This window comes from Olea europaea, chromosome 10 (genome assembly GCF_002742605.1).
Source record: "Olea europaea var. sylvestris chromosome 10, O_europaea_v1, whole genome shotgun sequence".
NCBI lineage: Eukaryota > Viridiplantae > Streptophyta > Magnoliopsida > Lamiales > Oleaceae > Olea > Olea europaea.
Window position 1 is genome coordinate 36,217,702 of NC_036246.1, and position 12,833 is coordinate 36,230,534.

The window sequence follows — 12,833 nt, forward strand, 5'->3', positions numbered from 1 at the left end:
GAACGCAAAAATATTTTTAGAGTCTCAAATGGATGTTTATAGAGTTGGAAATATCATTTTAAAGTTGACCCAAAAACTATTCCGTTTCTGCCTTTTGTCACTTGCAAGGAGAAGTTTTTTAAAAAAAGTCTCTTAACACAACATAGAAGATATAATTGCATAATTTACTTCCAGTACCATATTACATCATGTCTTATACATGTTTTTATACAATACCATGAGAAAACATATGGAAAGTAGTCGAACAAAACATGCAAAAATAAAACTTCGATGCAAAAAAACCTTGTCTCTAACCCATCATCAATTATGCCGACTGACTTCCACCAACTTCGCAATTATGGATTTGAAAATTTAGTATAGAATACTATGAGAATAAGGAATAATTAGTAAGATACCATACTTGGATTTTAGCATGTTAATACTACACAAAAGAATGCAATCAAACACATATTTGCACATTCCGACTTGCCGGTGCCCTTCGGACTTGTCCTAAGGTATAAATAGATATATAACTTTGTGGACTTGTCCACCACATTCATATTATGGATTTTCATGCATAGCTTAAGCATAAATATTACCATGAAATCATACCACTTAAGCATAGAAAGTATCTTACAGTAAAACTTGAAGAAATTTCGATTGAGAGATGAATTGAGAATGCTAGGCTTTGCTTCCTTTTTCTTCCTTTCCCTTTTTTTTTCCTGTCGATTTTCTCTCTATTTGTGTGTGCAAGTGTTTTGCAAAGTGAAAGTAATTATGCTATGGCAATGGATATGTATAATAAGGATAATGGATTGAATTTGATCCCACCACCTCACTTTTGCTAACTTCCTTTTTTTTTTCTTTTTTTTTTCTTATTTTTTCTTGCTTCAACACGTTTTTAGCTTAGTGCATGAGTGTTTGATAATGATAAATGACAAGTGGTTTGATTATAGGATAATAAGTGGCCACAAATTCTAAATTTACAAAGGAAAATCAGCCAAAAATGTGCTTCCATTTATTGAAGTCGCTTATAAAATACGATTGAATTTTAATCTTTGATTGTTTTGTTTTGTTTATATGTAATTTTATTAGTATGATTTTTTATTTCTTTTTTCTAGTTAAATTCATTTTTATAAGAATTTTTTGTTTTTGGCTAATTTTTCGTCAGCTAACAAGTAACACCAATTATGTATAATATTATCGTTTTTATTTGTCAAGCGAGTCCGTCAATTTTTCTAATGATGAGTAAGTACTGAATGGAATAACAATTTGATAAGTTCAATGATCATTCCAAAAAAAATTAAAATTTAATGATTAATAAGATACCTAATCGATAAGAAAGTCACTTGACCATCCAAAAAAATTTTAAAATTTAATTACTAGTGAAAAACATAAAACAAAGTTCAATGGCCATAAAAATTTGTTACCCCCAGCCCCACCCCAAAATCCCATTTTTGCTGAACTTTTGAGATGCAGGGTGCGGACAGGGCAAACAAGATTAAAAAATTATCATGTACCACCCCATTTAATTGTTATTTATTTTTCAAATGTACTTAAACTGAAAATATAAAAATAATAATAATAAATTAAGAGCTGAATTCAGAAATATTGTGCGGAATCATGTCCCCACCACCGGTCCACCACCACCCCGTTTACTATTCCAGGCAGGGCAAGAACGAGGAATTTGGCTCGAAGAATATTTTAGAATTAGGACTTTATAAGACTCAATGAATTGTGGTACATCTCTAATGTTGTTAGTTACTTGTTTCCTTGAATGCACTAACGCACTCGACATGACTCTGGTAACTTTCGCATTACACTTGAAAATCAATTTAGAATGTGCCCTCGGCTGTACACTGTTTTCTTTCACATCCAAAAGTAAAACAAACAATTACCAGTATTTGATCAAACAATGTAGTCTTACAAGTAGCAGTCACACGTTGCAAGAACATAAGAAACTCCACTAGACAATTTCACACCCAATTTTCTATTAACAATTATAAAAAATAAGCGGCACAAAGGCAGTGGCAAGTTTCTTTGGTCTAAATGGTTGTGTTCAACAAGCGTTTGTGTTGCAGAGAAAAGAAAAGAGCTAGATTCAGAGGACCTTCAGAACTGCTTTGCTCGAAGTATGCACCCCCATTGCAGCAAGTCTCAGAGCAGCTCGACTCTTGTACAAACTACAAGGAGGAAGATCAGGTGAGCACATCATATGAAAGCATCGTACGTCACGAAGCTGGAAAACTAGGATTCCTGTAAGGTATCTTGTCTCGATTTTCATATCAATTCCAGTCACATCAAAACTCAAATGATCAAAATTTAACAGCACTTAAATGTCAGATTTGATAACCAAGAACGAACAGCTTGATACTAAAATGAATTACTAAGGGTAACAAAATTTCAGAATGTAAACCTGAAGGTGTAAAATTCAAACTAATGAGTCACAGACGGATCTCATTTTTTAGTCAGGACATCGTTCCGTGCAAAAGTTACTCCATGCGTGTTTCTTTCTTCTTCATCATTTTTCATCTTTGGATTTTCTTCATTAAGTGTTATCTCAATGTGTAGCTCTTTAATGACCTCTACCAAAGCAAGTTTTTATATTTTGTTTCTGCATGACACGTTTAATGGTGATTGATATCCAAAAAGCTGTGATATTAGGCTATTAGCATTGCTTAGAGTATTAACAGTTAAAGATTTCGTGTTTAATAACTGTTGGCGCTCTTGTGCCTAGACGAGTAAGTTCTATTGATTCAAGTTAGTTTTCAGTGCAGCAGCCTAAATTTATGACATTTTAACCTTGACAACTAAACAGGTTTATTATAGTCGAGAACTTACCCCGTTAGAGCAAGTCCCCACATGCCCAGGGTGTAAAACATCATCCCAGCGTGCCAAATGTTTAATGCCTTCTCCACTTTATTCATGCCTCCCAATGCTTTTGTCAGGGCTGCAAGTACATTATTCAGGTGAGATTGGAACTAGTTGATTGAATACAAATCACACAAAACAGATGAAACAGTCGATTCAAGGAAAAACTAGCTTGAAGGAAAAGAAGTTCCCAATTTGGGTTGGGCTGTGGGTTTCCATGTGTGAGGGTTGGGCTTTCTACTTAATTTCTGAGGGCAAACCAGTAAACAGACTTTGCCTATGTTTGGCTCATGTTTATAAACATTGAAACCACTTCATATCCACATATTTCGTGACACCCACATTACTAGCCACCTATTCACCGGTCATTTCTATCTATTTATAAAGAAAACCGTTTATTAACACATCCCAAACATGCCTTTTATCATCTCACGTATCCAAGAGATACATAACAATGTATCTGATTAATTTAAGCAAAGCATACTTTTGTCCATTTGTTTATTTATGCATGTCAGATAAAGAAACGCAAAAACTTTAAACAGAAACATTTTAATTTGTTTTACAAGTCACTGAGACATTGATTTTGAATAGATCTTCCTGCAGCCTGCTGCACCAAAACTCTCTAAGCCAGGAAATGTAATTTTCTTTCTACAATTGGCAAATACTCTGCAACTTCTCTGATGAAGAATCCTCACTATAATTTACCTGAATCCCCTCTTCACAGCAAAGAATCAATAGTCTGCTAGCTTGGGATTAAAAGTTCGATGTATAAAACTGTAGCATGTTTAAAATCATATAACAGAAAATTCAGGAAAAATCGTCGTAGTATTAGAGTACATATATGGTACTCTAGTCGAGTTCATGTTTTATCAGGTTAGGACTTCTGAGTAGTAATCCTTCGTCTTTTAACCTGGTGCATTATCTGGAATAGATTTGACAGAGCAAAAGACTGAACTTTACAATCTGTCACTTAATTTCTTGATCTTTGGTCTTTCGGGACCCCATAATTTTATCCTTCCTGTGTTTCACCATGTTGTTCATGAGACATAATCGAAGATAACAAAATATAACTAGTGAAAACCACAATCTAAGCATCACAGACTACTTCTGAAAAGAATAAGAATGTGTTCGCTAACCCTTTTATAGAAGTTACACGAACACAGCCTTTTGATAAGAATAGTTATCCCACCAAAAATTCAGTTCATCTCTATCATATTCGCTATCATTATTTCAGCATCACATAAATTTCAAAATCCTTTGCTAATTCATCATATCCTCCTTTTTATACATAGCAAATAGTCAATTCATCTATATCATATTTGCCATCATTATTTCAGTGTCAAATAAATTTCAACATCCTTCGCTATCATCATATCCTCATTTTTATACATAGCACAGTACTCAGTCATTACAATCATTTAGCCCCTGTTTAACATCCATTTTAATGAGTTTTTTGGGAAAAATGAATTTTCAAATAGTGACTTTTTTCTTTATTTATTATTATTTTTATTTTTTATTTTTTTTGGAGAATGCGTGGTTTAAAAGTAGGAAAAAGTTTTGAATTCATATATAAAATATGTTATTGCGTGAATGTGTTGTTGAAAATGAGTTTGAGAAAAAAAATTTGATTTAATGTATGTAGCAAGGGCTTAAATAGCATTATGTATACAATAAGATGTGGGGATACATAAGCATATGTTTAGGAAGAATTTATAAATAGATAGATACGAGTGATAGATAAGTGGGTAATACTTACAGGATTATTGGAATGGGTGGTTGAAAATGAAATTAGATCATTCATAAATTATTATAAATTTTGCCAAAACGAGGCTAAATAAGCAACAAGGTTTTCTCATCAAGGGACAATTATATCATCTGTCCCATTTTCACATGTTCCATCTCCTCAAAATCCTCATTCAAAAACTTATCATCAATTTATATTTCAAATTTGAGGTATACTGTTTTTCTTTCCAAAACCTGGAGCAAATAGGTCATTCATATTGTGTGATGGATCAAAATAAAGGATTATGCTAATTGTACATAAAAATGGTACACAAGGAATTACATAAAATGACGTGGAGGGGAAAAGATTGAATAAAAAAATTGACCATGTTTTAAACTGGCAAATGATAGAGCGATATGTAACATTATGCAACTCATTACGTAAAATTTGATGTATATGTATAAAGGTCCCAAAGTAAATTACCCTCATCAGGTCATCAAAGTGTTCTGGTAACATAGGATACTTTTTTGAATAGGCACATTTCTTCTTGAGTAGATGCCATCCTTAAAAGTCCACATCAATTCATCCCTCTTAATTGAGAAGATATTGTTACAGCACAAATATGTAGTAGCACAAGAACATATATAATTACTCCAGTTGAGTTCGTGCTTTGTCAGGTAAGAACTTGCAAGTTGTTGCACTCTTCTCTTAAATTGGAGCATCATTCAAGATAGATATAAAAATGAAAAAGGGTAAACTTTAAAATCTTCTACTTAATTCCTTGATCTTTGTTCTTTCAGGAACCCAATGCTCTAGACAAGACATATTCAAAGATAAAAATCTAACAACTAATAAAAACTAAAACCAAAACTAGACTTTCAAAGGGTTCAAGTCTGCTTTTAAAAAGCACATGCAATTGACGTAGGATATAAGACTTGAGAAGAAAGCAAGCAAGAGAAGGAGGGGAGAGAATCAAGAGAATTCAGTAATCAGGTCTAACAATTATAATGTTTAAACCCTCTTTATATAAGGTTCCAAATAAAAGTAGGGAAACAACTAAAGAAATAATAAACACTTTAAAACATATAAAATAAAACCCTTCACAAAAACTATACAAGGCACCTGTAATGACCAGAGCCTCATGCCCAACCGTTCTCTAACAACTGCCATTTTGGAAGGGAATCTTCCCCTTTATCCCTCATGGCTTTCTGTCGTGTCGCCCAGACTTAAGTTGAATCCCCGTACCAATTGGACAACTTTTGAGAAGTATGGTTATCCAACCAAATCTTCAATTCAGTTATCTCAAATTGGATATCATTAGTCCAGTGTCATGTAAATTTCAAAATCCTTTAGTATTTCATTGTATCATCATTTTTCTAGATCAGCATTGTGTTGCCTCACGACAATCATTAGAATGGTTTTAGATACACCGTACACAATAAGATTCTGGGATCAATAAATCAGCAACAAGGTTTTTCACATCACAAGGAAAATTATATCATCTTTTGCCATTTTGACATGTTCCATCTCCTCAATTCCTCGTTCAAAAACTTCGCTTCATTTTATATTTCACATATTGTGGAATACATATACCCTTTTTCTGTCCAAAACCTAGGGCAAACGGATTGTTCATAGTCTGGCATAACAAAATAAATGACCATCCACCAGGTCATATAAGTGTCCTCAGTAATGCAGGATATGCATATCGATGGATCCATTTTCGTTCCTGAGTAGCCGTTATCTTTGAAAGTCCATATCATCTAACCAATATTGGTCAAAAGGATATTGTTATGGCATAAATATAGAGAAACGAAAAGAAAAGGGATTGATTGCTCAGCCATCAGAAGCAAAGATGAGATGCGTAGGAGGAGAAATTTCTTTTCACCTGATACGTACAGGCTTCAAGAATGAAGAATTCCATGATGGCGTCAGGAATGTCTGGTAAAACTAGTAAAGAAAGAGAGAGAACTGGATAGCATACCTTTCTGCAGCTGCTCAGGAGTCAATTTCTGCATTATTAGACGTGCAAGATAATTAGTCATTGAGAATTAGCATCAGAACAAATATAAGCTTCATTGTTACTCTATAACCTGAGCTTTCGGGTTGGCCACCAAGCATCTAGCCATGAAATTGGCCACACCATCCACTACTTGCTCCTTGCTCACAACTACATAATTTTCATTATCAATTCCACTCCGCTCTTCAGCATTGCTCGGAACCATGTCCTCGGTGACCCAAACCCACCAACTAGGCTCTTCTTTACCAACATTAATCAAAATCTCCATTTTCTTCAAATCTTCATCTGATCACATTTACCAAAAGACAAGCAGAAACATCAAATATTAATTTTTAACCTCCAAACATTTTCACAATGAGTATATGTATATAGCTACATACAGTTTGAAAAGTTTATGGCAGCCAAGTGCACAACACTCAATGAAAAAATAACAGGAAAATCATCAGTCTATTTCCAATAATAGACATCATTTTGGAAAATTATTTTGCTTCTGCAATTGTACATTGTTCTGGTATTATTTATTATCATATATAAACATATCAATCAAACTAGCCCGCATATATGAAATTTTGGAAGATAAAAATAAAGAAATTAACAACCTGAGGGCTCGTTGAATGGAAATTTGCATGCAGCACCCTCCACAGATTTCTGCCGGAGATTTTCTAGTTGATCCAGGAAGCTTCCAGAATTCACAACAGCTAAAAGACGCTCGTGCAACTGCAATTAACTCGATAGAAATTTTAAAATTAAAAAAAAAAAAAAAAAAGAACAAAAAAAAAAAACCAACAACGTCCTTATCAGCTTTTCCCCAGAATTGTAAATAAACAGAAAGCACAAGAGAAGAGGGTAAAACTGCAAAATACCGTACATCAAGAGGGCAATTCTGTAATAGAGAAGGCTCCCTGGACATGCTTTGAAAAAGGGTCAGATTTTGTTGAAGTAAATTCCGGAGGCGTTGATTTTCGGAGCGTAAGGATTCTAATTCCAAATCTTCTTTGCCCGGCGGCGATGGCACTAAAAGAGGCGTTTCTCGGTTGTGATGGTGGTTGTGGCGCCGTTGGGTTTCTATGGCGGTCCAGGCCACATCAGCCACCTCCATCACCGTCTTCGCCACCTTCATGGACGCGTGATTCGGCATTATCTTAACGTCTGACGATTGTTTCTTGTGTGTAACCGCCTAATGTGTATTACGGATGATTTTGGATTTTGGAAAAAATAATCAATAGAATAATTACCAAAGTCAGGCGATCTAGGGGTAAAAATGATTTTTTGACGGCCATTTATTGTCGATTTCAATTTTCTGGTTAATATTGGGTTCGTCTGGAGATGGAATAGATGAAATCCTCAAAGGTAAAGTTTAAGAGCATGTTTGGTAAAAATTTTAATTTAATAAAAATTAATTTTTTAATTGTTATTTTACTATTTCGACAATCATTTTTTAATTCTTCTCTCACAGATAGAATCTACTTTATCTCTAACGATCAAAAAATCAATTAATAAAATCTCATCAAACAAGCACTAAGTATAAAGGTATTCATATCAATTTGACATAAATTTTGGGAAGTCAAAATAAAGACTTAGGTCCTGATAGACTCACATTCTTTTAAGAAAATATATTTTTGAATGATGATTTGACATTATTTTAATCACAAATTTTTCAATTTCAAAATTTTTTCTTATTTTTTTATCACGTATTTTTCATTAATATACTGTTAAAAAATACGTTCTTTTTAAAAATAATGTGGCTCGGCTTAGAAACTTAGCCTCAGTTTGGGAGGCATTATGACCCCATTATGACAAAAATTTCATCTGTTGGCTCGGCGGTGGATCCCTTGGTCGCTGTCATTATTGACACATATCAGTGACCATTTGAATTGGCAATTAATATGGGCGTGAAAATAATGAAATTGTCGCACCATGTTTCTATACATATACAAAAATGAAGGATATAAATGGTAATTGACAAAATCAAATCACATTGGAATGGTCAAATGTTGTGGGTGACTTTTTTTGGCAGAAAGTGGGTTCATTTCAACGATAAAAAATGAATTCTTTGGGTTAAAAATGGTGATCAAATGGGGGCTTAATTTTATATTAGTAAGTAGTAGTCAAAATATGTATCTATTTTCTCATTAAATTATCCGAATTCTTCAGGAAAATAATTGTATTCAATGCTAAGGTAAGAAAATGATAAAATCTATTTATTATATGCATATTAATATTCCTTATTTGGGGAATTTACATAAATGGTCAATTTTTAACTTTGCATTTATAAATATGTCACTTTTTTTTTTTTTTTTACATTGCAAGAATGTCAATTTTAGACATATTTGCCCCTCTAGAGAATCTCAAATACCAGAAATGTCCTAATGAAATGAGAAATGACCAGTGGAAGAAATTGTACTAAAATTAAATGAGATTTAACCCATGTGCAGAAATTGTACAGAAACCTATCGTATGAATTTGAAGAAAAAGGGAAAAAATTAGACCCAATACCAATACCAATACCAATGGAAAAAAGTTGTACAAAAATCAGCCCCAATTTTTATATCCTCGTTCATACTCTTCCTCTCTCTGTGGCCGGTGCATTCGAAAGATCCAAGAAGGTCGAAAGTCCACATCTCTTTCAAGTCTAAGCCTGCCATCATTGACTCGCCATCCACGCCGCTGCCTGCGTAGCCCTGCCGTACCGGTATCAAATATAATTTGTATGTAATATGCGTTTAGATTTCAATATTCTTTCTCTTTTTTTATTTTACATCCAACAATTTGTTAAGTGAAGTGAGTTAAATTGGGGCTATTTTATTGAAGTTTCGAAAATCATTATGAAGATTGTAATGAAAATGCAGTATCAAATTTCCAGTTCTATAAAGAAACTGCAGGACGACGAATATTATTTTTATTTTATTTTTTTACTTGGGTGTTCTTCTGTAGTTTCAATTCAATGGGGGAAATTAGAAATAGGAGATAAGTCGTGAAGATTTAACTTGAAATTTTCGTGGAAAGGCTAGAATGTGATGTAATGACTCCATTTATTTTCCTTTTGAAGCCATTATATGAATCTGATGAGGTCATTATCAGTCCAAGTTTTGCAAGTTCTGTAATTTCAGGAAGAAAGTAAGAGTCTTGTCTTGTTTGGATCTTAAAGGTTCTTTTCGAAATACATAGAAACTCTATTTCATAACGTGATTTTGTTTTTCTTTTAAACATTTTCCTGGGAAGATAGAGTATTTTGAGGTTATGCCTTTTCATTTGACATCAAGGATTCTGCTTTCTATAGAGAAGAGGATGCACTTTTACAATACCATTAGCATTAATTGGAATTGGAGTTTTGTAACTGTCATTTAGGTTGAGGATTTTTAATTTTTGTTATTGACACAGATTACAGAATGACATAATAATTGGAGAATGTCTATGGCAATTGGACAAACTTACTTGTATGAAATCAATATTATGTATTTTATGGATTCAATGAATTGGATTTTGATTTTTTTCCACTTTTCAATCAAGTATTGTAATTCAAACTCAAAGCAAAGGGGGCTTTTTGAAAATTTATTGTTGATACTGTAGATAAAACTTGAACATATATGTATTATTTATTTATAACAATTCTTTACTTTGAGATTAAGATTAGTAATTTAGTATAATGGCAGAAAGAAACGTCACTCATATCTCATTGGAGGTTTACAGTTTACTGGTACACATCTCAATTGTAAGAAATATAGGAATTTTAGATATTGTAGTGATGCAATTTAAAGATGTTTGACATAATTTGCAGGTGCGAAATGTATTTAATAAATCGTCACATTTAATTTAAATTTATTTTCCATAATTAATGTTATAGGTTAAAAATTTTTCCGTTGAAACTTACTTTTCTAGCGAATGATTTGGATAACGACTTTCCGAGATCTTGTGGGTTGTGAGAGTTGGTACATTGTTACAATTACTTTTGTTAGCATAAATTTCTGCATCCATTTATGTTTTCATGTACCTTTATATATTTTTTCTCTGTGGAGTTTAATTTCATAGTTATCATATGTAGGATGCTATTGAAGCCTTGGTAGAAGAGGCACTGCCAAAGCCAACACCACGTCGGAACTCATCGAAGATAACCCGAGCAGCTGATGTGCATAATTTGTCTGAAAAAGGTTCTTTTTTATAGATAGAAAATTGTAGTTTTACTTTCTTTTTTTTCTCCTTTTATGTTTCATTTTGAAGTTTGTATGTATATATTCCAACCTGAGACTTGTGTTTGGAAATGATGAGATGCATTTGGCAAAGGAGGAGGAGCAAGATTAATGACAAAACAAAGTCATTGCAAAATCTAATCCCAAATTCAAACAAGTTAGAAACCACAAATTTTTTTATTTTTCGCTTTAGTGGATAGTTGTAGTGTTGATTTCATTAAATCTAATGGGGTTTACTTTGTCATTTCCAAATGTTTATCTTTTGCAATTGTGTTAGACGAACAAGGCTTCAATACTGGATGAAGCAATTGAGTACCTCAAGCAGCACCAACTTTAAGTACAGGTTTGCACTTTATTATGTTTTGTGGAAAATAAAAAGAAAACGATAGAAGTCTTGCCTTGTGATAAAATGTTATTGTCAAAACTTGGAAATCAATATGTTTGAAGGATTATTGCTAAATTTTTGTAATTCATGTGAATTATTAAGTTACTATTCCATTTGCTTATGCTTTTGTAGTGCACTTGTCGGGTTTCATAATCTTATTAACAGGTTATTCATGGTTGATGAATTGGTGTTTAAGTGATTAATTGTCTTGTCACTGATCCACTTATGACTTTTTAGGTTAAGTGATTAAACCCCCTTCACATTTGTTATTATCTGTCTTTCCATTTCCAAACATTTAGTGTTGTGTTATTATTATTATTTTTAGGGAATAAGATGAGTTGAAAATCTCATGGACTAAGTTGGGGTTTGGTCTATGGGGTATGTTTTCCTATTTTATTTGGGGGATTGACGGAGAGAGACGCGAAACATTTTGCAGCATTACATTTTTCGGAGCTTAACCTTGTTTAAAAAAGAAAATTTACGTGATCTCTGGTTTTTTGGCCCGGACTGAAGATATGTTTTTGTACATGATTATTATTTTGTTAACTTTTTTCACTGATGGGCACTTATCTGTTCACTTAGAAATTTCAGGTTAGAACTGCATTTAAAGCTCGAAATAGTGTGATCTCATTTATTTGATTTAAAGTAAAATTCTCGTAAACAATCTTGGAAATCATCCCTTAGCTTCCTTTTCAGTTCACATTTATTCATTTGGGGACAATATGAAGTATTTTTCACCTGAAATTCATTTTATTAGACAATGGTTTACCACGAAGATTATGCCTGCACACAGCTCAAATGCTAAAGTCTTGCAAATGTGAAATTTTCGTTTTAAATTTATTTTTTCTGATTCTTTATTTCGATATATAAGAGGCTTCACTCATTTATATTTCGCACATCGAACACAAGTACAAAGAGGGACAGCTTGCTTACGGAGAGGGGAAGAGAGAGAGAGAGAGAAAGAGAGAGAGACGAGTCCTTGAATTGTGAGAAGAGCGTTGTGGAGAGGAGCAGGTTGTTCCCAGTCTGAGGTTGCGTGTGGGGTTTACTTTGAATTGTAAATTATTTTTAATAATAGATTACCTGTGCTGACTGGTCCGTCAAAGATTTTATTCGGAAAAAACTCTAAATTGTCAACTTATTAGTTGGGGCTGACATACATATCGTCAAAATCCATGTAATCGTGGATCTCATAACTGATAAGTTAAAAATTAAAAATTATTCCAATTTATTCAATTTATAAGTCCACTTACTTTGATTTATACAATCTATGAATATTAACTTTATACTTACATCTATATAAAGTATTTAAAAACATTAAATCAATTTTTATCGGTATATTTCGTGTGATTTATATGTACCACCTACTTCTACTATACTCATCACTTATAAAAAAATATTAGTGGTTATTGTAGCTGGACTTTTGTTTGTATTGGACAGAAGACACGAACATCGAAACATCTTGTGCTTGTGGGATTTTGTATCCCTTTAATTAAATTTAATTTCCATGGAATGTCGATGTATAACTTCATACATACATGGGAATATTTGGTACAGCCAACTCCCGCGACTGCAAAAGTCAATTAATGTAATACACGTTGTAAAGAAGATTTGGTTTTCGGTGATTTCATTTGGTTTAGGGAAAAACTATCTCATGCTAGGATTTGGTTG

General features: G+C 33.0%; 1 protein-coding gene across 2 annotated transcripts; it reads right to left on the reverse strand.

Annotated features, from left to right (window-relative positions):
- Positions 1-1,809: 1,809 nt before the first annotated feature.
- On the reverse strand, positions 1,810-7,908 carry LOC111402041. Of its 2 annotated transcripts, XM_023030079.1 has the most exons (6): positions 7,459-7,900; positions 7,190-7,307; positions 6,664-6,875; positions 6,555-6,582; positions 2,821-2,929; positions 1,810-2,162 (listed from the first exon to the last, which is right to left on the reverse strand). In XM_023030079.1, the coding sequence occupies exons 1-6, from the start codon at positions 7,726-7,728 to the stop codon at positions 2,081-2,083; spliced, it is 819 nt and encodes a 272-aa protein (XP_022885847.1). In that variant the 5' UTR covers positions 7,729-7,900; the 3' UTR covers positions 1,810-2,080. The 2 variants fall into 2 exon arrangements, with proteins under 2 accessions (XP_022885847.1, XP_022885848.1); XM_023030080.1 differs by lacking the exon at positions 1,810-2,162 and having other exon boundaries at positions 6,459-6,582; positions 7,459-7,908.
- Between the last annotated feature and the right edge of the window lie 4,925 nt (positions 7,909-12,833).

What these genes read in the sequence shown, in the direction of transcription:
- LOC111402041 (XM_023030079.1), bottom strand. Translation starts at nt 7,728, where the DNA reads ATGCCGAATCACGCGTCCATGAAGGTGGCGAAGACGGTGATGGAGGTG. An exon ending in TGGCCAACCCGAAAGCTCAG is followed by an intron (nt 6,583 to 6,663) that starts GTTATAGAGTAA and finishes CTAATAATGCAG; the next exon opens with AAATTGACTCCTGAGCAGCT. An exon ending in TCCTGAGCAGCTGCAGAAAG is followed by an intron (nt 2,930 to 6,554) that starts GTATGCTATCCA and finishes ATGTACTTGCAG; the next exon opens with CCCTGACAAAAGCATTGGGA.